At 39.8% G+C, this 26877-nt stretch overlaps 1 protein-coding gene across 2 annotated transcripts in view; it reads right to left on the reverse strand.

Moving 5' to 3' along the window:
* USP16 (ubiquitin specific peptidase 16) overlaps positions 1-26877 on the reverse strand; it is a 181268-nt gene that overhangs the window by 131455 nt on the left and 22936 nt on the right. For both annotated transcript variants that reach the window (XM_053705988.1, XM_053705989.1), the window contains 3 exons: positions 16994-17103; positions 5049-5209; positions 2366-2455 (listed from right to left, as the gene is read on the reverse strand). In XM_053705988.1, coding sequence (XP_053561963.1) covers positions 2366-2455; positions 5049-5209; positions 16994-17103 — 361 coding nt within the window. The remainder of the gene's footprint in view (positions 1-2365; positions 2456-5048; positions 5210-16993; positions 17104-26877) is intronic.

Genomic DNA, 26877 nt, shown 5'->3' on the forward strand with positions numbered 1-26877 from the left:
ATAGTTTTGTTTTGGACGACACGTCAGCCGACCACGATTTGAGCCAAAGCGCTCTCCGCGCCATAATGGCAAAACCAGAATTTTTCGCCGCTAACTTAGCTAATTGGAAAGCGGCATCTGTGATAAAGGAATTAGCCAGCTTTAGAGTATGAATTCTATCCATGACTTCGTCATATGAAGTCTCTCTCTGGAGCGACTCCTCCAGTGCCTCAAACCAGAAAGCTGCTGCAGTAGTTACAGGAATAATGCAGGAAACCTTGTTGAACAAATATTTTCTTTAGTAAACCTTCTAATTTTTTATCCATAGGATCTTTGATAGCACAACTGTCTTCTATTGGTATGGTTGTGCGCTTGGCTAGTGTTGAAACCGCTCCCTCTACCTTAGGGACCGTCTGCCACGCGTCCCGCCTGTGGTCATTTATGGGGAACAATTTCTTAAAGATAGGGGGGGGGGGAACAAAAGGTACACCTGGTCTCTCCCACTCCCTAGTCACAATATCCGCCACCCTCTTCGGGATCGGAAACGCATCAGTGTATACAGGGACTTCTAGAAACTTGTCCATTTTACACAATTTTTCTGGGACCACCATGGGGTCGCAATCATAAAGCGTAGCTAAAACCTCCTTAAGCAGTACGCGGAGGTGTTCCAGCTTAAATTTAAACGCTAAGGAATCTGATTCTGCCCGCTGAGAAACCTTTCCTGCATCAGAAATTTCTCCCTCGGACAGCACATCCCTCACTGCCACTTCAGAGTGTTGTGAGGGTACAACGGATAAATCATCCAAAGCTTCTGATTGCTCATCCTCTGTTCTTAAAAACTGAGCTATCACGCTTTTTAGGAAAAACTGGCAGTTTGGATAGAAATGCCGCAAGGGAATTATCCATGACTGCTGCTAATTGTTGTAAGGTAATAGGGGCCAATGCGCTAGAGGTACTAGGCATCGCTTGCGCGGGCGTAACTGGTGTCGACACATGGGGAGAGGAAGGAGAACTATCCTCGTTACCTTCCGTTAAAGAATCATTTTGGGCTACATTTTTAAGTGTCACTGCATGGTCTAACGGTACTGTGCCTTTAAATAATAAAAAGCGCACACTTTTTTACTAAATCTCCAAAAATCATCCAATCTTTATGAAATTTTGACCATATGATCCTAATGCTTTGAAATGATTACACAGCAAATTTCAAGTCAATTAACCCCTTACTGCCCAAACCGGAGCAAATTAAAGCTAAGCACCATGCCACAGCCTCTGCTGTGGTCTTACCTTCCTTGGGGATTAGTTTTAATTGAAAATAAGCCTCTCTGAAGTCCTCAAGTAATCTCTGGACTCTTCACATGGAGCTTCATGAAGCTGTCTGTAAAATCAACTGCGCAACTGAGGCGCGAATTTCAGGCCCTCTCCCTCTTCACTCTGGGGATGTGGGGCCTTCCCAAGCCAAAATAGGTGTCTAAATAGATGCCATGCGGAATAAACCCCAAAAAAGTGTTTCAAATGTAATATAAACTTGTATAAATATCAGATTTTTGTTAAGAAATAATCGATTGCCCCTTAACAGTGTCCACCAGTGTTTGAGCCCTTTCAAATAAGCCTTCCTTCTATACTAAGTCTCAGAATATGGCTTACCTTTCCCACATGGGGATTCTTGTCAGTCTTCTAGCATTACTAAGTCTTGACTAGAAAAAATGACTGAAACATACCTCAAAGCAGTTAAGCCTGCAAACTGTTCCCCCCAACTTAAGTTTTCTGATGCTCAACAGTCCTGTGTGGGAACAGCAGTGGATTTTAGTTACAACATGCTAAAATCATTTTCCTCTCAGCAGAAATCTTCATCACTTTCTGCCACAGAGTAAATAGTACAAACCGGCACTATTTTAAAATAACAAACTTTTGATTGAAGAAATAAAAACTACAAATCTAACACCACATTCACTTTACCCTCCCGTGGAGATGCTACTTGTTAGAGCGGCAAAGAGAATGACTGGGGGGGCGGAGCCTGAGGGGGAGCTATATTGACAGCTCTGCTGTGTGCTCTCTTTGCCACTTCCTGTAGGGAATGAGAATATCCCACAAGTAAGGATGAATCCGTGGACTGGATACACCAAGTAAGAGAAATTAGGTTTAATGTCCTTTAATAGTAAAGGAAACCAGCAACATAGATTTAATCAGCTTTTTAATGGGTGTATCTCTAAACTGCTCTTGATATGCAAAACGTATACATTACAACCAATTAATAAATATCAGTGTTTTAAAAACATTTCTTCTGCAATGCAGTGCATATTTGCTGATATACAGTATGTTGTGGGTTTAATGTCCCCTTAAATATGAGAGGGATCTATCAGAGCATTCGTTATGAAAAAGTACTTACTGAAGAGTCGAGTAATTTAACTTTCACTGTCTTTTTAGCGATTTTAACCTCATTCAGAAGTTCTCTCAAGGCAGGAGTCTGGGAGAGATTCTGTTCATGGGAAAAATAAATTGAAAATAAAATAAAAAGCAGTGTAAAAGTGAAAGTTTCATATTTGCTCATTTAAAGGGATATGAAAGCCAGTGATTCAGACAAAGCATACAATTCTTAAGAAAAAAAAAAGCTTTTATTTTACTTCTAGTATTAAATTTGCCTCATTCCTGTGGCATTTTTTGTTGAAGACATAACTAGATAGGTGTCAGAAGTACTACACGGCAGGAAATAGTATGACCATCTAACGCTCTTGCAAAACTGCTGCCATATAGTGCTCCAGATACGTGCACACTCCCGAGGTTATGTCCCTGCTTTTCAACAAAAGATACTATGAGAATGAAGAAAATGTGATAATAGAAGTAAATTAAAAAGTTGTTTAAACTTGCATGCTCTGTCTGAAAAATTAGAGAATCCCCCCCTTTAAAAAAGGGACATGATTCAGATAGAGAATACAATTTTAAACAACATTCCAATTTACTTTCATAATTTAATTTGCTTCATTCTTAAGGTATCCTTTGTGGAAGAAATAGCAATTCACATGGGTGAGCCAATCACACTAGGCATATATGTGCAGCCACCAATCAGCAGCTACTGTGCCTATGTATATATGTTTTTCAACAAAGGATATTAAGAGAATGAAGCAAATTGGAAAGTTGTTACCACATTACTGCCGAGTTATTTAAGAACTATACTACTCAGTGAGAATAGTATTACATCACTAAATACTCATTTGCATCTGTGTATATTATATTAAATCAGGGCTAGTCCAAGTATTTCAAGCTATAATTTGAACTATTCTTTCACTTTGCGAGGCCAGAGAGCACATTGCACAAAAAGCACTGATCAAAACCAAAAACACATATATGCTCATACAAATATCACACAAGCAGCATCATAGATTTATGTATAAAAGACTGACCAAGAACCAGGGACATACTAATAAGCGAACTGTAGTGACCATGTGCATTGTGTGTGATGCACATGGTGAGATGCAGTTTAGCAATGTAGGACTCAGAAACTGAATAAAATGTACTGGAGGGAACCTAAATCGGGACATGAAACCCAAAATGTTTCTTTTGTGATTCAGGGAGAGAATACAATTTTAAACATTCCAATTTACTTCTATTATCTTATTTGCTTCATTCTTTAGGAATCTTAGTAGGGATGAACCGAAATGAAAATTCTGGACCGAAACCGATACCGAAAATTCAGGATTCCCCAAAACCGAAACCAAAATGATTATTATTATTATTATTTTTTAACTACAGTAGCTGTGTAGCTGAGAGAGATTGTAGACGGGAAAGCTCCAACAAATGGGCGTGGTCAATTGTACCGTAGGGCGTGATCTGCAGTGAAACTGGTGGAGCTCTACAAGGAAGAGCGTGGTTATAGCCAGACAACAATACGAGGTGGACATGCCTTTTGTTTTTGGGTGTAGTTATCCGTGCGATAGGCGTGGCTGCACCTGATCATCTCATCTTATCTCCGCCTAGTTCAGGTCTCACACTGACCCGTCAGATTATATATATATATATATATATATATATATATATATATATATATATATATATATATATATATAAGCACTGTATATAAGGCTTATACATATTCACTGTGTGTGCTTAGGGCTGTGTCTGATAATATCAAGTGTTTATAAACATGTTACTTATCCTCCTTTGAAAACTGTATTCAGAACTTTGGTTACCTTCTATAAAAAAAAGGGCACTGCTGGTTTTAAATATCATCAAGTCATGGTACTTATGTGTGTGCTCTGTGTACCATGCCAGTGCTGTGCTGCTCACCTTATGCTAAGGATAGACATTTAACTCAATAGAACAGGGGAGGGCTGTACATTTTTAGCCATTTTGGTCCTCTTTGGGCCGAAATTGGAATTGCACATTTTCGGCAGCCCAAATTTTGTTGCATCGCTTGTATTATTCTTTATTTAGTTCTGTGTAACAGAATCAGATTTAACCATATTTTAATTTTTTTTTTACCAATTATCAAAATAAAGTATAGTCCTAGAAAACTATTATTATATGCAAAACAGTAAGTCAAGTAATGAACTCAAACAGCAGCTCTAAGCTGGCATTAAAATTTGAAATATGCTACACAATTTTACAGAAAATAAAAGGCAAGAAAAAAAACGAAAACCGAAATAACCAAAAATGCCATTTTCGGACTAAACTTTCTGTGGTCGAAATTTCGCTGCATCCCTAAATCTTAGTTGAAGAAATAGCAATGCACATGGGTGAGTCAATAACACAAGGCATCTATGTGCAGCCACCAATCAGCAAATGCAAAGCATACTTAGATCTGATTTTCAACAAAGGATATCAAGAGAATGAAGCACATTAGATATCACATCAGTACATTGAAAAGTTGTTTAAAATGGCAGGGTCTTCCTGAATCATGAAATAAAAATAAAAAAATATCTGGGTTTCATGTCCCTTTAAGTTGGACAACCATAATATACATTAACTATTTACATTATTATTCCTAATTTATTAAAATCTCGTCTTCTGTTTCTATAAACTACAAGAGTCCAGCAACAAAATAAACTTAGTAGCAACAAGTTACAAAAACTCACCTGCATGACAGCGTTAAAGAAACAAGTGTTCCCCAAATTACTGAGTCCTTTCACAGTGGTCTCTTTACCGTTACTGTGTGCGTTTGATGCTTCTTTTGTAACATTATCTTCTTTATTTTCTTCCTTCTCTGGCAGAGATTCGTTTGTGTTTACTTCTTTCTCTGTTAAAACCAGGAGATCTTCATTATCCATTTACTAATAATTAGTGTGTAAATAACACCATACGCAGTTAATCATACAGTGTTCACTGTCACTATACACAATGCTGTTTGTCTGGGAAATAGATATGTCAGGAAGCTACTGTCATTTGTAAGATACTACTAGGGCAGGCATCCTAAAACTTGGCCCTCAAGAGGTTTTGGAACTACATTTCCCACGAAGCTCAGCAATCTGGCTGAGCATCATGGGAAATTTAGTTCCAAAACCTCTGGAGGGTCAAGTTTGAGGATGTCTGTACTAGGGCCAAAAAATTGGAAAATTAAAAATCAGATGAAGATCATATGATTAAACAGAAACATCCATTTTTTATATAAAGCAAATACATTCTGTCATGAAAAAAAATATATAGTACATTCTTTTGAGGCAGGTTTTGTAAGGAACAGTTTCATGCAGAACAAGGAATGCAATTTTTAAAAGGGACGTGAAACTCAAAGTTTTTCTTTTATGATTCATAGAGAATCAGTTTATAAAAAAAAAAAGCAAAAACAAAAAACACCTTTCCAATGAACTTTTATAGGACCAAATTTGCTTCATTGTCTTAGTGTCCTACCGTGAAGCAGCAGTAATGCACGACTGGGAGCTAGCTGAACAAATCGCGTGAGCCAATGAAAAGAGGTATACATGTGCAGCCTCCATAGGTGTCTCATCATTAGCTCACCAGATGTGTTCAACTAGCTACAGCCTAAATAGCTATGCTTTTCATACCAAGAGAACAAAGTCAATTGGATAACAGAAGCAAATTGGAAACTTGTTTTAAATTGAATGATCTATCTGATCTGAGAAAGTTTAAATTTGTCTTAACTGTTCATTTATTGATATCAGTGTAATACATAAAATAATGATAAATCACATTTCAATACAAAACATTAAAACAAGTGATAAAAATAAAATAAAAAAGTGAACTTTGTGAATGTATTGAAAGAAAGAGACAGGAAAGGCGAAATGTGTATCGGAACAATTATCAATCGTGGGCCATGTGAAGGGACATATGGGTATTAAGACATATTGTTTTGTCCTCAATATATTTTAGGGGATTGTGATACTATATATGTACCATTTGTTACCTGGTGTTATTTTAACAAAATAAATATATTTGAGGATACATCGGAGGTGTGGCTGGGTGTATGCATAACATAACATGATCCAATAGGATAGAACTTGGCAACAGCTCAGAACCACGTGAGTACAGGCAGTCCCTGGGTTACAGACATCCGACTTAAGTACAACTCGTACTTACAAACGGAGAAAAAGAGCTTTATCTCAAATCCTTCTTTCCAGGATAACCGAAAATACTCAAAATCCAATTGTCACAAGGACAAAAAGTGATGTGAAATTTTCTGAACAGGGGCACAGATAGCAAAAACATAATTTATGTAAGAACTTAGCTGATAAATTAATTTCTTTCATATTGGCAAGAGTCCATGAGATAGTGACGTATGGGATATACAATCCTACCAGGAAGGGCGAAGTTTCCCAAACCTCAAAATGCCTATAAATACACCCCTCACCACACCCACAATTCAGTTTAACGAATAGCCAAGTAGTGGGGTGATAAAGAAAGGAGTAAAAAGCATCAAAGGAATTTGGAAATAATTGTGCTTTATACAAAAAATCATAACCACCATAAAAAGGGTGGGTCTCATGGACTCTTGCCAATATGAAAGAAATGAATTTATCAGGTAAGTTCATCCATAAATTATGTTTTCTTTCATGTAATTGGCAAGAGTCCATGCGCTAGTGACGTATGGGATAGTAATACCCAAGATGTGGAACTCCACAGAAGAGTCACTAGAGAGGGAAGGATAAAATAATAAACGCCATTTTCCACTAAAAAAAAATTAATCCATAACCCAAAATATAAGTTTATTCTCATAATGAAAAGAAAAAACTTAAACATAAGCAGAGGAATCAAACTGAAACAGCTGCCTGAAAAACTTTTCTACCAAAAACTGCTTCCGAAGAAGCAAATACATCAAAACGGTAGAATTTAGTAAAAATGCAAAGAAGACCAAGTTGCTGCTTTGCAAATCTGATCAACTGAAGCTTCATTCTTAAAAGCCCACGAAGTGGAGACTGATCTAGTAGAATGAGCTGTAATTCTCTGAGGCAGCGTCTGACCCGACTCCAAATAAGCCTGATGAATCAAAAGCTTTAACCAAGATGCCAAGGAAATGGCAGAAGCCTTCTGACCGTTCCTAGAACCAGAAAACATAACAAATAGACTAGAAGTCTTCCTGAAATCTTTAGTAGCTCTTAAAACATCCAAAGAATGTAAGGATCTCTCCAAAGAATTCTTAGGATTAGGACACAAAGAAGGGACAACAATTTCTCTATTAATGTTGTTAGAATTCACAACCTTAGGCAGAAATTTAAATGAAGTCTGCAAAACTGCCTTATCCTGATGGAAAATCAGAAAAAGGAGATTCACTAGAAAGAGTACTTTAATAAGAAAGTAGTTTAATGTCCAAAGAATGCATAGGCTCAAACAGAGGAGCCTGTAAAGCCTTCAAAACCAAATTAAGACTCCAAGGTGGAGAGATTGATTCAATGACAGGCTTGATACGGACCAAAGCCTGTACAAAACAGTGAATATTAGGAAACTTAGCAATCTTTCTGTGAAATAAAACAGAAAGCCAAAGAAGTTCAGCACCAGTATCTGGAATGTGCTTGCTGCAGGGTTCACACTCACAAACCCTCAAAACAATGTAAAGTCCAAGAAGCAGCCGCACCATATAAATAATTCTTTATTAGGTTAGTACAAAAGCATAAAAATGCAAGGTTTCGAACCACATAGGTTCTTAATCATGCATATATAAAATCCCTACTGAGCTCAGCCTTATATTCTATCAGAATACTGAAGGGAATGATTGAGACTGAAGGAACTGACAAGCTTAAACCAATTTTAATCGTCTCTTGTCTGTTAGAGACAGAGTCATGGACACTGAATCTATCTGGAAACCTAAAAAGGTGAACCTTGTCTGAGGAATCAAAGAGCTTTTTGGCAAATTGATCTTCCAACCATGTCTTTGAAGAAACAACACTAGTTTATTTGTGTGAGATTCTGCAGAATGTAAAGACTGAGCTAGTACCAAGATATCGTCCAAATAAGGAAACACTGCAATACCCCGTTCTCCGATTACAGAGAGTAGGGCTCCAAGAACCTTTGAAAAGATTCTTGGAGCTGTCGCTAGGCCAAATGGAAGAGCGACAAAATTGGTAATGCTTGTCTATAGAAGAGAATCTCAGAAACTGATAGTGGTCTGGATGAATCGGAATATGAAGATATGCATCCTGTAAGTCTATTGTGGACATATAATGCCCTTGCTGAACAAAAAGGCAGAATAGTCCTTAGTCTCAACATTTTGAAAGTTGGCACTTTTACATAACGATTCAAAATTTTCAGATCTAGAACTGGCCTCAATGAATTTTCTCGTTCTTTGGGACAATGAATAGATTTGAATAAAACCCCAGACGCTTTTCCTGAAAAGGAACTGGTATGATTACCCCTGAAAGCTCCAGGTCTGAAACATACTTCAGAAAAGCCTGAACCTTTACTGGATTTGCTGGGATGCCTAAGAGAAAAAATCTTCTCACAGGAGGTCTTACTCTGAATCCTATTCTGTACCCTTGAGAGACAATACTCTGAATCTATTGATTTTGGACAGAATCTGCCCAAATGTTTTGGAAGAATCTTAATCTGCAACTACCAGCTGAGCTGGAATGAGGGCCGCACCTTCATGCAGACTTAGGGGCTGGCTTTGGTTTCTTAAACAGTTTGGATTTACTCCAACTTGAAAGAGAAAAAAAAGGCGCACAACACAAATTGCCGTCTCCTCTAGGTCAGCCCATCGTGGGCGTCGCCAAACACATATCTCCCGGTCGGCATATTGTTTTATAAAAGTAAAACCGCCGGGAGTAGTGGAACCAACCATGCCTTAATTTATTTAGCCCCAGTGCCTGCGCCCAAGCTGTCCACAATAAAAGAGCCCAATTCAACTGAGCCTTAGTGTGTGTCCCATTAGAAATAAAGTGCCCAACTATTTCTGAGTCTCTCTTGCATCCCAGAAAATAAAAAGTCTGCACTTACCTCCTAACCTGCCCAACAGCAAGGCAGCTCCCAGGTTTGAGAGGTCCTCTCCCTCACATAGACCTGTGAAAAAAAGAGAAAAGACTGAGTAATTTTACTCAGGCTTTCAGAGTTAGGGCAGCATCAGTATATGGGAGGCGCAGTGAGAATTATGTCCCACAAGTTCCCATTGCTCTAAAGCCAACACTGCTCTACTGAAGAGACTAATATGGACTACTGCTACACCCTAGGACAAAGCAGCACAATCTTGTACTACTTATTCTTTATTGAAGAATCCTTTTCTAACACCTAACTTTACCACTTCCTTTTTGGCAAATTTTTATATATATTATATTATATATTTTTATTGAGGTATAGATGCATTACAACAGATAAATGACATAAAAGTAAAGAAGTTACAATAACCGCTATATCTTCATATAAGGTTCAGTTGGTTGCATATCAAAAATGGTAAACATACACTGAAAATAAACCTCAAGTTTTCCATTTTTTGTTGCTAAGAAACTAGGACATTTTCAAATATTTTTTTTCCCCCACATCTGATATACTCTTAGAAATATAAGTTTAACCAATAGATCTCAGAAAAATGTAGCGATATAAAATACATACCCTCTTATTAAAACAAAAAGAAAACTAGCACAATAATACTTGCAATATAAAAGGTTGCGGTACAAATAAGCTAAACCGCTTAAGTAGCTCTTCCAATTAGGAAGGTACACTATGGGGGGGGGGAGGAGGTGGTAAGCTGAATATAATAAAGTAACAGAGGTGTGAGACGGGGTAACCTGGATCTTAATAAGCTAGGTGTATGTATTCTATCTTGTAGCAGCCTTAGAGTATCTGTGTGGCGGAATTGTAGTGTTGACTAACTTTAGATAGAGGAGGTTCAGCCCCCAGCCAAAGAGGACAGGACAACAATTAATGGACTATGTGTGTATAGCTAAGGTACATGGGCTGTCTTATATCTGTATAGTAACTTAGGGCAATAAATAGCGCATAACAAATAACATACATATTAAAACAGCCTTAATTGACAATAATATGACATCACATAAACATAAGCCATCCAAACATATAGAGTGCCACCCAAAGTCCTACGCCTTTCACTTGACAATCAATATATAAACGTAGACAGTCTCTGAGCTGTATATTCAGCTCGCTGTTCAAATAATGAGCAGAAAGGTATAATGCCACTACAGTTGAACATATATTTATCTTCATAGCAAAAGTACAAAAACCTTATGAGAGAAATCTAGAGACACTCATAGAACCATAGAGGGTGACTGCCTAGTAAACCTAAGCAAAACATATAGTGCTAACTGCTGCAAGCTCAAATAATACTACCACACTGTTAAACAAGGAGCCATGACATGGTATAAACACAGGGTAACATATTACATCATTCCTCCTCTCATAACTGTATTGTAAAATCTATAGATTAGGTGGTTAACTTAAAAGGTAATAGCATACAGGGAAGGCAATATGCTACAGGGGGGAAACATATGCTATGGGTTACACAGACCCCCAAAAATATAGGTGTTGTTGCTGTCGCTTGAGACTTGTAACCTAATATGTACCATGTTAACTAGCTTTCCAAGTCACCAAGATAAACCTGAAAACATGTGCACATTAGTAATAAAACTTGACAGCATGGAATTTTCCTAGAACTTGGATAAATACTGCGATCTGATCACAGACCGTAAGCATATATAATGTAGAATTAGGTAGTGAATCTAAGTAAAGCAGCTCCATACACACTGGGCTAAGAGGCGTGGAGGGGGTACAAGTAATAAAGAAAAGTAAACTGGAAGAACCGTGGAGGCATTGAAAGATAGTAAATGCTATGCCCTGCAGCTTAAATATAATACAGTAATATAGTCAGCATGAGTGGATAGCGTTCTAAGAGCAGACCCAACTGTTGGTGAGGACCCACTTCATAGCCACAACAAAGTGGAGTATTGCATAGTTCAAGTTTATAGTGATGTCCTCGCAACCGTAAACACTTCACATGTTATGGGGACTGAGGCTGCGGGTAAATTATCCCACTCCGGTTTTAGAGTGATGAGAAGAGTCCCCCCAGCTTTCCTCACACTGGGGCATCCGATCGCGACAGCCAACTGGTGCGAATGTTGGGAGCAAGCTCCATAGCTGTCCAGCTATTGGAGACCATTTTAGTAAGCATACTAGGTGAACATTTAAGGTTGCTGTAAGAGGCCCGAGAGCCGGATCCGAGATCCCGGACCCCAACGCCACTGCCATGTCCGCAGCTCTGAATTTCCCTCTACCATCAAGTTCTAGCAGGCCTGTCTGAGCTTGCCGTGCCAAATGCTCTTCTAGCCTCTGATCAAGTCCTTGACATGCTGAGCTGCTATCCACTCTCCTATCAGTGTCAGGAGTGCGCAGCAAATGTTGGGGCTCTGAAGCAGCTCCTCTAGTTCCGGCAGCGCCAGCGGCATGAAAACAGTTGACTGTCAAGGTCTCATTTTCTGCCGCAAGACCAGACGCCGTGTTTAAAGTGGCTGTGAACTCGTGTTGGTAAGATTCCAGGAGTTTGCGAATGGCTAATAAGATCCAGTGAGCGCTCTCCATTATGAGTTACAGCGCTGGTCCACGTGGCCAGGGGTCACAAATATGGCTGCTGTCTATGGGCTGTATTCAAGCTCCCAGACTCACTTTTAGATTGTTGCGTTGGCAGGGAGAAGCGATCCTCTCTTTATTCTGTAGTCAGGCAATTAGCCCATAGCTTCTCAATCCTTAATTTGCATTTTGATTGCTATTCTGATGTGGTTTTTGAGCATTTAGAGCCGGAGCTCCAAGATCATGCGACTGCTCCTCTAAGCTGCTGGCTCCGCCCCAGGGAGGCGATATTTAACAGCTTTACTGTGGTCCTCTTTGACGTCTCCTGCTGGGCAGGAGTGATATTTCCAATAGTAATTAGATGATCCGTGGACTCATCGTGTCATTAAAAAGAAAATAATCCATAAGGCCTTTTAAAAGGCAGGGGAGTTTTCAGCCACGCACTATATCCACAATGAAGTGAATTATAGAGAACAATACTTCTGCAAGAACTTGTCTTTTCCCCAATACCTTATTTATAGTGATGGACTGATCGAACATATCATGTACAGAATCAAAACATGAGAACTACAGAAGCAAGAGCAAATCAATAGCTGGTCTATAGATAAAAATCTTTTCAGATTCTCTACTCATAGGATCTCTAAATAAGGATGCATAATTGACAGAAATAGTGCACTTAGATTGGAAATCCCCTTACACTGTGGCTTTATCAAAGTAGTAAGATAGACTTTATAATTTATTGTTCCTCTTACAAATGTATACAGAGATTACAATATGCAGTTCAAAATTTGAATAGGTTTTCTTTTTGTTCTCACCATTAGATGGATAAAATAAATAATTGTTTAAACTAAATTATGGAGCCTAAAGTAAATATAATGGCAACAAGTTCTCAATGTATATTTAATCTTTTTACTCATTCAGTAATATTAATACCCAACACCTTTCCATAATTAAGATATATAATTTACATGGAATAATTTAATTAGTTACAAATGTAAATGAAGGCAAATTATAACCCATAACCTTGATAAAAAAAATAAAATAAAAAAAATAGACGTATAACCTAAACCATAGATTATGACAAGCCTGGGCCAAACACACATGGATACAGCTGGACAGAAGAGTGCACAATCAATGAATGTAACTATGATCAACTGAATCCTCCGCTGACATGCATCATGGTAAGAAATGTAAGGGACCACTGAAAAAAAAAATGATTATACGTTGGAATAATCCCCAGGAAATGATTTTGCATACCAGGGGATGCTTAATGAAAATTATTACCAAAAGTCAAGAGGCAGCCCTAAAAATAACAAATAAAAAGTCTAACGCCTAGATTATGAGTTTTGTCGGTAAAGACCCGCGGTGCTAACGAGCCTTTTTTTCCAGCGCACCCTTAAGACAACGCTGGTATTACGAGTTGTCTGAGTGGCTGCGTTAGCCTCAGAAAAGGGAGCGTTGAGCAAATTTAGCTTCCCTTCAACTCACAATACCAGCGTTGCCTACAGTAGCGGTAAGCTGGCTAAAATGTGCTCGTGCACGATTTCCCCATAGGATACAATGGGGCTGAGCTGTCTGAAAAAAAAACTAACACCTGCAAAAAAGCAGCGTTCAGCTCCTAACGCAGCCCCATTGTTTCCTATGGGGAAACACTTTCTAAGTTTACACCTAACACCCTAACATGAACCCTGAGTCTAAACACCCCTAACCTTACACTTATTAACCCCTAATATTGCGCCCCCGCTATCGCGGACACCTGCATTATACTATTAACCCTTAATCTGCCGCTCCAGACACCGCCGCAACCTACATTATAGCTATGAACCCCTAATCTGCTGTCCCTAACATCGCCGACACCTACATTATATTTATTACCCCCTAATCTGCCCCCCCCAACCTCGCCGCCACCTACCAACACTTATTAACCCCTAATCTGCAGACCGGACATCGCCGCCACTATAATAAATGTATTAACCCCTAAACCGCCGCACTCCCGCTTCACAAACACTATAATAAATTTAATTAACCCCTAATCTGCCCTCCCTAACATCGCCGCCACCTACCTACAATTATTAACCCCTAATCTCCCGCCCCTAACGTCGCCGCTACTATAATAAAGTTATTAACCCCTAAACCTAAGTCTAACCCTAACACCCCCATAAGTTAAACATAATTTAAATAAAACAAAATAAATTTACTATAATTAAATAAATTATTCCTATTTAAAACTAAATACTTACCTATAAAATAAATCATAAGATAGATACAATATAACTAATAGTTACATTGTTGCTATTTTAGGATTTATTTTTATTTTACAGGCAACTTTGTATTTATTTTAACTAGGTACAATAGCTATTAAATAGTTAATAACTATTTAATAGCTACCTAGTTAAAATAATTACAAAATTACCTGTAAAATAAATCCTAACCTAAGTTACAAATACACCTAACACTACACTATCAATAATTTAAATACAATTATCTAAACTCAAATACAATTAAATAAACTAACCTATAGTACAAAAAAAAACACAAAACACTAAATTACAAAAAATAAAAAAAATTACAAGAATTTTAATCTAATTACACCTAATATAAGCCCCCAAATAAAATAAAAAAGCCCCCCAAAATAATAAAAATTTCCCTACCCTATACTAAATTACAAAAGTAATCAGCTCTATTACCAGCCCTTAAAAGGGCTTTTTGCGGGGCACTGCCCCAAAGTAATCAGCTCTTTTACCTGTAAAAAAAAAATACAATCCCCCCCAACATTACAACCCACACACCCCTACTCTAAAACCACCCGATCCCCCCTTAAAAAAACCTAACACTACCCCCATGAAGATCACCCTACCTTGAGCCGTGTTCAGCCAGCCGGCCACCGATGGAACAGAAGAGGACATCCGGACCGGCAGAAGTCTTCATCCTATCCAGGCAGAAGAGGACATCCAGACCGGCAGACATCTTCATCCAGGCGGCATCTTCTATCTTCATCCTTCCGGAGCGGAGCAATCTTCTATCCAGCCGACGCGGAGCCATCCTCTTCTTCCGACTGACTAACGATGAATGAAGGTTCCTTTAAATTACGTCATCCAAGATGGCGTCCCTTGAATTCCAATTGGCTGATATGATTCTATCAGCCAATCGGAATTAAGGTAGGAAAAATCTGATTGGTTGATGCTATCAGCCAATCAGATTGAAGTTCAATCAGATTGGCTGATTGGATGAGCCAATAGAATTGACCTCTCATTCTATTGGCTCATCCAATCAGCCAATCGGATTGAACTTCTTTATTTTATTAGAGGGCTTAGATTAGGTGTAATTAGATTAAAATTCTTGTAATATTTTTTTATTTTTTTGTAATTTAGTGTTTTGTTTTTTTTGTACTATAGGTTAGTTTATTTAATTGTATTTGAGTTTAGATAATTGTATTTAATTTATTCAATTAATTTATTGATAGTGTAGTGTTAGGTGTATTTGTAACTTAGGTTAGGATTTATTTTACAGGTAATTTTGTAATTATTTTAACTAGGTAGCTATTAAATAGTTATTAACTATTTAATAGCTATTGTACCTAGTTAAAATAAATACAAAGTTGCCTGTAAAATAAATATAAACCCTAAAATAGCTATTAGGGGTTAATAACTTTATTATAGTAGTGGCGACGTTGGGGCGGGAGATTAGGGGTTAATAATTGTAGGTAGGTAGCGGCGATGTTAGGGAGGGCAGATTAGGGGTTAATAAAATTTATTATAGTGTTTGCGAGGCGGGAGTGCGGCGGTTTAGGGCTTAATACATTTATTATAGTGCCGGAGATGTCCTGTCGGCAGATTAGGGGTTAATAAGTGTAGGAAGGTGGCAGCGAGGTTGGGGGGGGCAGATTAGGAAGTAATAAATATAATGTAGGTGTCGGCGATGTTAGGTACAGCAGATTAGGGGTTCATAGGGATAATGTAGGTGGCGGCGATGTCCGGTCGGAAGATTAGGGGTTAAAACATTTTATTATAGGGTTTGCGATGTGGGGGGGCCTCGGTTTAGGGGTTAATAGGTAATTTATGGGTGTTAGTGTACTTTTAGCACTGTAGTTAAGAGCTTTATGTTCCGGCGTTAGCCCATAAAACTCTTAACTACTGACTTTTTTTTGCGGTTGGAGTCTTGGAGGTAAAGGCTCTACCACTCACTTTCTCCAAGACTCGTAATACCGGTGTTAGACAAATCCTATAGAAAAGATAGGATACGCTATTGACGTAAGGGGATTTGCAGTAGCCTCGAGTCGTGGGAAAAAAGTGAGCCGTGAGCCTCTACCTGTCAGACTCATAATACCACCGTTAGGTAAAAAGCAGCGTTAGGACCCCCTAACGCTGCTTTTTAAAGCTAACGCAGAACTCGTAATCTAGGCGTAAGGGAGTCTGGGCCTAGCAGTAGCATGCAGGCTTGCTATAACAACAGGGCGCAAAAATCTGAAATATGAATTTTAAATAAGGAGTAGATATTTTTCTGACAAATTTCAAAATTTACCTCAATTTGTCAGCACCCTGTAATATCATGTGAAAGCCATCAGTCAATCACAGACTTGTATACATTATGAACTTTTGCACATGCTCTGTAGTAGCTGGTGTCTCTGAAAGTGTGCATAGAAAAAAAACTGGGCACAATTGGATAAAAGAAGTAAATTGGAAAGTATTTTAATACTGCATGCTCTATCTGAATCATGAAAGTTTAATTTTGACTTTATTGATTAATGTATAGGTAGAAATAAAGCTGCAATCTGAGTAAATATATTTGGTTTGTTTTTTTGTGTTCCAACATGTAAATAATACTAATCTATATTTAATTAACTATTGCCTGTCTGATTACAGTACTGTACTATCTGATGATACTATGTATACAAAAGTATTTATAAGATATTGTTCTTACAATTGGTCCCATCCCCTCTCTAAGATGTCCAATTTTACAGCTGCAAATTTACAAATATTCCAAATTCCGAACAATTTGATGAAGGGTTTAGTACCAGTATATATAATTTGCAAAAAACAAAAAAAAGTTATTCCCTTCTTACCTGAATTAGGGGTTTTAGCATTAATCATTGATTTTTTTTGTATATAATCCACTAGTTGTTTTAAACGTCCAGAACTGACACACGGGACCTCATTGTCACACAAGTAGCACCTACATGGAAGTTAAAAAAGGAAGCATTTTTTGAATAAGAAGTTTACTATAATTTGAACATAACTGTTTCTGTAATACAAAAATTACAAATATTCACACGTACACACTCCCAGTAAAAAAAAAGAAAATAGATTATGTTCCCAGACCTCTCCATGATAATTACAAACTGCAGAGGAAAGCATCCACCACCAGCAACCACACGCTGTTAGGCTACATTTGAAAGCAGACAGACAACTAAGCTAAATTTTGAACAAATAAATGTCCTTTAAGGCGATCCCATTTCTAATTTCTCAGACGTGGTTTAGGGAATGATTCTACAAATGTTGAAGTGATTTGCGTTTGTTAGATGTCATGACCCAAGGTTAAACAACAGATATTAGCTCTCCCAACACTTGAACAGAACCTAAGTAAGGTACTAGCTGAGAGATGAAAAACGACGTACAAAGTAGCAGTACTTTCTTTCTTGATTGCATGGAACACTCACATAGCATCAGGCTTACAGTAGCAAGTGCTTGATACCTGCAAGTTATTTATATTAATCTGAAAAACAGCTATGTATGATTATAAGGTTAAAGGGACATGAAACCCAAAACTTTTCTTTCATGATTCAGATAGATTATTCAATTTGAAACAATTTTCCAATGTGCTTCTATTATCAAATTTGTTTCATAATCTTGATATCCTTAGTTGAAGGAGTAGCAATGCACTACTGGAAGCTAGCTGAACACATCTGATAGCCAATGAAAAGTGGCATATATATATATATATCAACCAAACAGCAGCTAGTACCCAGTAGTGCATTGCTGCTCCTGAGCATACCTAAGTATGCTTTCAACAAAGGATACCAAATTAACAAAGCAAATTGATGAAGGTAAACTTGAGAGTTACTTGAAGCCTCCATCATTGCCATCCCTAAACTGGATAAGGACCCCTTGTACTGCACTAACTATAGGCCCATCTCTTTAATTAACAGACGTCAAGATATACTCCAAACTTATAGCCAATAGAATATCAAATCTGCTCCCTAGTCTCATAGATCCTGACCAGGTGGGTTTTATCCCAGGGAGGGAAGGCCCAGACAACACTAGAAGGCTACTGAACATCCTGTTAGAATCCAATATATTGAATAAGCATATAGTGGTAATCTCCCTCGATGCTGAGAAGGCATTTGATCGGGTTAGATGAGAGTATCTATGGAGGGTCTTAGAAATCTTCCAGTTCCCTGAACAAACGATACAATTCATCAAGGCACTTTACTCTAACCCCACGGCCTCAGTCCGAGGTCTGGGATTTAGTTCACCAACCTTCCCCATTTCTAATGGTATCTCCCTTGCTCTTTGCGCTGGCGATAAAGCCCTTAGCGGTTCAAACCAGGAAAACATAATTTATGCTTACCTGATAAATTTATTTCTCTTGTAGTGTAGTCAGTCCACGGGTCATCCATTACTTATGGAATATATCTCTTCCTAACAGGAAGCTGCAAGAGGATCACCCAAGCAGAGCTGCTATATAGCTCCTCCCCTCACATGTCATATTCAGTCATTCGACCAAAGCAGACGAGAAAGGAGAAACCATAGGGTGCAGTGGTGACTGGAGTTTAATTAAAATTTAGATCTGCCTTAAAGACAGGGCGGGCCGTGGACTGACTACACTACAAGAGAAATAAATTTATCAGGTAAGCATAAATTATGTTTTCTCTTGTTAAGTGTAGTCAGTCCACGGGTCATCCATTACTTATGGAATACCAATACCAAAGCTAAAGTACACGGATGAAGGGAGGGACAAGGCAGGAACATTAAACAGAAGGAACCACTGCCTGAAGTACCTTTCTCCCAAAAATAGCCTCCGAAGAAGCAAAAGTGTCAAATTTGTAAAATTTTGAAAAGGTGTGAAGCGAAGACCAAGTCGCAGCCTTGCAAATCTGTTCAACAGAGGCCTCATTTTTAAAGGCCCAGGTGGAAGCCACAGCTCTAGTAGAATGAGCTGTAATCCTTTCAGGAGGCTGCTGTCCAGCAGTCTCATAGGCTAAACGTATTATGCTACGAAGCCAAAAAGAGAGAGTGGTAGCCGAAGCCTTTTGACCTCTTCTCTGTCCAGAGTAAACGACAAACAGGGAAGAAGTTTGACGAAAATCTTTAATTGCCTGCAAATAGAACTTCAGGGCACGGACTACGTCCAGATTATGCAAAAGTCGTTCCTTCTTTGAAGAAGGGTTAGGACACAGTGATGGAACAACAATCTCTTGATTGATATTCCTGTTAGTAACTACCTTAGGTAAGAACCCAGGTTTAGTACGCAGAACAACCTTGTCTGAATGAAAAATCAGATAAGGAGAATCACAATGTAAGGCAGATAACTCAGAGACTCTTCGAGCCGAGGAAATAGCCATCAAAAACAAAACCTTCCAGGATAACAGATTGATATCAATGGAATGAAGGGGTTCAAATGGAACGCCTTGAAGAACGTTAAGAACTAAGTTTAAGCTCCACGGCGGAGCAACAGTCTTAAACACAGGCTTAATCCTAGTTAAAGCCTGACAAAAAGCCTGAACGTCTGGAACTTCAGCCAGACGTTTGTGTAGAAGGACAGAGCAGAAATCTGTCCCTTTAACGAACTAGCAGATAAGTCCTTTTCTAAACCCTCTTGTAGAAAGGACAATATCCTAGGAATCCTAACCTTACTCCATGAGTAACTCTTGGATTCGCACCAATATAAATATTTATGCCATATCTTATGGTAAATTTTCCTAGCCTGTATTAAGGTATCAATAACCGACTCCGAGAAGCCACGCTTTGATAGAATCAAGCGTTCAATCTCCATGCAGTCAGCCTCAGAGAAATTAGATTTGGATGGTTGAAAGGACCCTGAATTAGAAGGTCCTGTCTCAGAGGCAGAGACCACGGTGGACAGTACGACATGTCCACTAGGTCTGCATACCAGGTCCTGCGTGGCCACGCAGGCGCTATCAGAATCACCGAAGCTCTCTCCTGTTTGATCTTGGCAATCAAACGAGGAAGCATCGGGAATGGTGGAAACACATAAGCCATGTTGAAGACCCAAGGGGCTGTCAGAGCATCTATCAGCACCGCTCCTGGGTCCCTGGACCTGGATCCGTAACAAGGAAGCTTGGCGTTCTGGCGAGACGCCATGAGATCCAGATCTGGTTTGCCCCAACTATGAATCAGTTGAGCAAAGACCTCCGGATGAAGTTCCCACTCCCCCGGATGAAAAGTCTGGCGACTTAGAAAATCCGCCTCCCAGTTCTCCACGCCTGGGATGTAAATCGCTGACAGGTGGCAAGAGTGAGACTCTGCCCAGCGAATTATCTTTGAGACTTCCAACATCGCTAGGGAACTTCTGGTTCCCCCTTGATGGTTGATGTAAGCCACAGTCGTGATGTTGTCCGACTGAAATCTGATGAACCTCAGAGTTGCTAACTGAGGCCAAGCTAGGAGAGCATTGAATATTGCTCTTAATTCCAGAATATTTATTGGGAGGAGTTTCTCCTCCTGAGTCCATAATCCCTGAGCTTTCAGGGAGTTCCAGACTACGCCCCAGCCTAGAAGGCTGGCGTCTGTTGTTACAATCGTCCAATCTGGCCTGTGAAAGGTCATCCCCTTGGACAGATGTGGCCGAGAAAGCCACCATAGAAGAGAATCTCTGGTCTCTTGATCCAGATTTAGTAGGGGGGACAAATCTGAGTAATCCCCGTTCCACTGACTTAGCATGCACAATTGCAGCGGTCTGAGATGCAGGCGCGCAAATGGTACTATGTCCATTGCCGCTACCATTAAGCCGATTACTTCCATGCACTGAGCTACTGACGGGTGTGCAATAGAATGAAGGACACGGCAAGCATTTAGAAGTTTTGATAACCTGGCCTCTGTCAGTAAATTTTCATCTCTACAGAATCTATAAGAGTCCCTAGAAAGGGAACTCTTGTAAGTGGTAATAGAGAACTCTTTTCCATGTTCACCTTCCACCCATGCGACCTCAGAAATGCCAGAACTATCTCTGTATGAGACTTGGCAGTTTGAAAACTTGACGCTTGTATCAGAATGTCGTCTAGGTACGGAGTCACCGCTATGCCTCGCGGTCTTAGTACCGCCAGAAGTGAGCCCAGAACTTTTGTAAAGATTCTTGGAGCCGTAGCTAATCCGAAGGGAAGAGCTACAAACTGGTAATGCCTGTCTAGGAAAGCAAATCTTAGGTACCGATAATGATCCTTGTGAATCGGTATGTGAAGGTAGGCATCCTTTAAGTCCACTGTGGTCATGTACTGACCCTCTTGGATCATGGGAAGGATGGTTCGAATAGTTTCCATTTTGAATGATGGAACTCTTAGAAATTTGTTTAGGATTTTTAAGTCCAAGATTGGTCTGAAGGTTCCCTCTTTCTTGGGAACCACAAATAGATTTGAATAGAATCCCTGCCCGTGTTCCGTCCGCGGAACTGGGTGGATCACCCCCATTAGTAAGAGGTCTTGTACACAGCGTAGAAACGCCTCTTTCTTTATTTGGTTTGCTGATAACCTTGAAAGATGAAATCTCCCTCGTGGAGGAGAAGTTTTGAAGTCCAGGAGATATCCCTGAGATATGATCTCCAACACCCAGGGATCCTGGACATCTCTTGCCCAAGCCTGGGCGAAGAGAGAAAGTCTGCCCCCCACTAGATCCGTTTCCGGATAGGGGGCCCTCTCTTCATGCTGTCTTGGGGGCAGCAGCAGGTTTCTTGGCCTGCTTGCCCTTGTTCCAGGACTGGTTAACTTTCCAGCCCTGCCTGTAACGAGCAACAGCTCCTTCCTGTTTTGGAGCGGAGGAAGTTGATGATGCTCCTGCCTTGAAGTTACGAAAGGCACGAAAATTAGACTGTTTGGCCTTTGATTTGGCCCTGTCCTGAGGTAGAGCATGGCCCTTACCTCCCGTAATGTCAGCTATAATTTCTTTCAAGCCGGGCCCGAATAAGGTCTGCCCTTTGAAAGGAATATTAACTAATTTAGATTTAGAAGTCACGTCAGCTGACCAGGATTTAAGCCATAGCGCTCTGCGTCTGAGTTCTTAGCCGTAAGTTTGGTTAAATGTACAACGGCATCAGAAACAAATGCGTTAGCTAGCTTAAGTGCTTTAAGCTTGTTCATAATTTCATCCAATGGAGCTGTGCGAATGGCCTCTTCCAGAGACTCAAACCAGAATGCCGCCGCAGCAGTGACAGGCGCAATGCATGCAAGGGGCTGTAAGATAAAACCTTGTTGAACAAACATTTTCTTAAGGTAACCCTCTAATTTCTTATCCATTGGATCTGAAAAGGCACAACTATCCTCCACCGGGATAGTGGTACGCTTAAAGTAGAAACTGCTCCCTCCACCTTAGGGACCGTCTGCCATAAGTCTCGTGTGGTGGCGTCTATATGAAACATTTTCCTAAATATGGGAGGAGGGGAAAAAGGCACACCAGGTCTATCCCACTCCTTGCTAATAATCTCTGTAAGCCTTTTAGGTATAGGAAACACGTCAGTACACACCGGTACCGCATAGTATCTATCCAACCTACATAATTTTTCTGGAATTGCAACCGTGTTACAATCATTCAGAGCCGCTAATACCTCCCCTAGCAATATGCGGAGGTTCTCAAGCTTAAATTTAAAGTTAGAAATCTCTGAATCCAGTCTCCCTGGATCAGATCCGTCACCCACAGAATGAAGCTCTCCGTCTTCACGCTCTGCAAACTGTGACGCAGTATCTGACATGGCTCTCACCTCATCCGCGCGCTCTGTCCTTAACCCAGAGCTATCGCGCTTGCCTCTTAATTCTGGCAATTTAGATAATACTTCTGTCATAACAGTAGCCATGTCTTGCAAAGTGATTTGTAAGGGCCTCCCTGATGTACTTGGCGCCACAAAATCACGCACCTCCTGAGCGGGAGGCGAAGGTACTGACACGTGAGGAGAGTTAGTCGGCATAACTTCCCCCTCGTTGTCTGGTGATAATTTCTTTACATGTAAAGATTGACTTTTATTTAAAGTAGCATCAATGCAATTAGTACACAAATTTCTATTGGGCTCCACATTGGCCTTTAAACATAGTGAACAAAGAGATTCATCTGTGTCAGACATGTTTAAACAGACTAGCAATGAGACTAGCAAGCTTGGAAATACTTTTCTAAATAAATTTACAAGCAATATAAAAAACGCTACTGTGCCTTTAAGAAGCACAAAAAGCTGTCACAGTTGAAATAACAATGAACCAAAATAGTTATAGCAACCAATTTTTCACAGTAAATGTATTAAGTTAACAAAGGATTGCACCCACCAGCAAATGGATGATTAACCCCTTAATACCCAAAAACGGATAATAATTTAATAATTAACGTTTTTCTCACAGTCAAAACACACTGTCACAGGTCTGCTGTGACCGATTACCTCCCTCAAAATGAATTTTGAAGACCCCTGAGCTCTTTAGAGACGATCTGGATCATGGAGGATGAAGTAGACAGATTGTGACTGAATTTTTACTGCGCAAAAAAGCGCTAAAATAGGCCCCTCCCACTCATATTACAACAGTGGGGAAGCTCAGAAAACTGTTTCTATGCAGAAAACAAAGATGGCCATGTGGTAAAAATCATGCCCCAATAAGTTTTATCACCAAGTACCTCACAAAAAACGATTAACATGCCTTTAAACGTTTTAAACATACATTTGAAAAGTTATGAATTGTTATTAATAAGCCTGCTACCAGTCGCTTTTACTGTAGTTAAGGCTCATACATTATTTCAGTATTAACAGTATTTTCAGAGTCAATTCCATTCCTTAGAAAAATACATTCAGTGTACACACACTCATCAGCCTAATACCAGTCGCTATCACTGCATTTAAGGCTGAACTTACTTTACAATGGTATCAGCAGTATTTTCTCAGTCAATTCCATTCCGCAGAAAAATAATTTACTGCACATACCTCATTTGCAGGGGGGCCCTGCATGCTATTCCCCTTCTCTGAAGTTACCTCACTCCTCAGATGAGAACAGCCAGTGGATCTTAGTTACGTCTGCTAAGATCATAGAAAACGCAGGCAGATTCTTCTTCTAATGCTGCCTGAGAATAAACAGCACACTCCAGTGCCATTTAAAATAACAAACTTTTGATTGTAGAAATAAACTAAGTTAAAAAACACCACAGACCTCTCACAGTGACCTATCTTTAGTTAGGCTGCAAGAGAATGACTGAATATGACATGTGAGGGGAGGAGCTATATAGCAGCTCTGCTTGGGTGATCCTCTTGCAGCTTCCTGTTAGGAAGAGATATATTCCATAAGTAATGGATGACCCGTGGACTGACTACACTTAACAAGAGAAAGATAGTATGATGGAGGGCATAACTACACGGTACGACTCATAAGGTAGCATTATTTGCCGACGATACCACAATTTTTTTACCTCCAAACCACTGCAAACCATACCTAGATTGTTAGAGATATTAAGGATATTTAGTAGCCTTTCCTACTACAAACTGAACCATAATAAAACGGAAATCTATGTGAGAGGACTCCCTCCTGACCTTTCTAAGCACTTACACGATAAATACAAATTTGTAGCCAAAGATACCTATATCACACACCTAGGGGTCAAACTATCAAGTGATTTCCCCACAATTATCAACTCTAATTACCGGCCCCTACTAGCTGAACTTAGAACCCTCAGACAAAAATGGCACTTTAAGTCTATCTCTTGGTTGGAGATAGTTGCAGCCCTTAAAATGAGCTTTCTTCCTAAACTAACCTACCTGTTTAGGTGCCTACCGATCCACGTACCCAAGCACATGCTCCTACAGTTCCAAAGTGAATGTACTTGGTACATTTGGCAAGGTAAACCCCCTCAGATAGCTCACAAAATCCTACAATACCCTAGATTGCACGGGGGTGGGGGGGTGGCCTCCCCCTCTATCATTCGATACTTTGAGGCGGCTATGCTAACGCATGTTTCACAATGGAGCGTCAAGGACTCCGACAGTAAGTGGGAGGGCTTTAGAGCAGGCCTCATTACCCTTTCACATACCTCTAAGGGACCTGTTTTGGACCCCCCCACACACACATTGTATGAGGAATTAAGTTTTTGACAATCCAATTATAAAAGAATGCCTTGCCATCTGGGAGAAGCTAAGACACTTTAAACACATAGCCCCCCATCCCTCCCCCATCACTGCCATCTCAGGTCTCCTCACAGACTTACCTGACTCGCACGCTACCACTTAGGCACGACTAGGTATAGAGAGGGTAGAAGATATGTGGTCCACCAGCCAGCAAGGCACCTTTATTACTCTCCATCAAATTAAGGATTCGGCGCCTATACCACACTTTCTAGTTTTTGAGTATACCCGGGTAATAAGCTTCTTATCTAGAGTTGGGGTTTTAAACCTTCGACCTCACGCCAACCCACGTTATGGGAGGCTAGATTGCAACAAGGACTTAAGCTAGGGAAACCCATGTCCTTCCATTACCACTTGATGGAAGGAGTGACACCGGTAGACAAAGCCACCCACATCATGAAATGGGAACAAAAACTGGACATATCTATACCCACAAGAGACTGGCAATGTAAGCTCTTATTAACAAAAAAGGCTCTTCATTGTGTCACCATCTATGAAACATATTTTAAACTCCTTACACATTGGTATTATGTCCCAGCCAGGTTAGACAAGCTGCTGGAGGAACTGCGACCATGTAGGCGACATGACACACATCTGGTAGAGCTTCCCCAAGCTTACACCACTCTGGCATACTTGCTTTACCATTTTGTCCAGACGAGGGATTAAACTATCCAGAACGCCAGAGATGGCCTTGCTCCATATAATCTCTTGTAAATTGCTCAAGCACCAGGGATAACTCTGTATACATCTCTTTTCAGCAGTAAAACTTTCTATTGCTAGGTCTTGGAAAAGAGTGAACCCCCCCTTCCTGGCCAGATAAATATAATGTCATGGCATACATATATTCAATGGAAAAAATCTCTTTCATTCCTTGGAAAAGTCAGATATGTTTGAAATGATTTGGGCTGATTGGAAAGCCAGGTTTAACACCCTCTGGCTGCCGTGCCTTTATACATAGGGTGCCCCCCCCAACTAGGTCACATGGAACCCCCCGCACCCTTACCATCCCTATTTAGTCTATGGAGCATCACCCTAGCACCTTTTAGGTCACCGTAGACGGGTAGTAGGCCAACATTTCCCCCCAATCTTTACATATTAATATGTTGCAATATATGTACTCTGTGTGTAAATGGTACCGTTTAAACCCAGATGAGGGTTAAGCTTGTATATTTATGTTTGTACATTTTCTGTGACTTGCTGCGTGCCAAGAGGCGCACTGTTGTATCTTTTTTATGAAAATGTAATAAAATATTTAAAACAAAAAAAACAAAGCAAATTAAAAGTAAATTGAAAAGTTGTCTAGATTTCTATAATCTATCAAAATGATGAAATAACAAAATTTGGATTTTCTTTCTTCTTCTTTCATACTGCATGTTTAATTTAATACTACATTGCCATAGACATCAATTAAATGTAATATACGGTTCCATTATAATTTAACTTAAGATAAATACCTGGCCCAAGCCCCCAGAATTGAGCGATAACCATCCAATAAGGGCGATCGTACGCACATATCAGCATTTCTAAATATGGCTGCCTGCTTATGCGCAGTATTAGCCGTTCACACTAACGCTCAAGTAGGTCCAGGCTTGGCATTTACTGTGTACGATTCTGTCTGTAGGAGGGGCTGGGCTA

The sequence above is a fragment of the Bombina bombina genome, chromosome 3 (genome assembly GCF_027579735.1).
Source record: "Bombina bombina isolate aBomBom1 chromosome 3, aBomBom1.pri, whole genome shotgun sequence".
Lineage (NCBI taxonomy): Eukaryota > Metazoa > Chordata > Amphibia > Anura > Bombinatoridae > Bombina > Bombina bombina.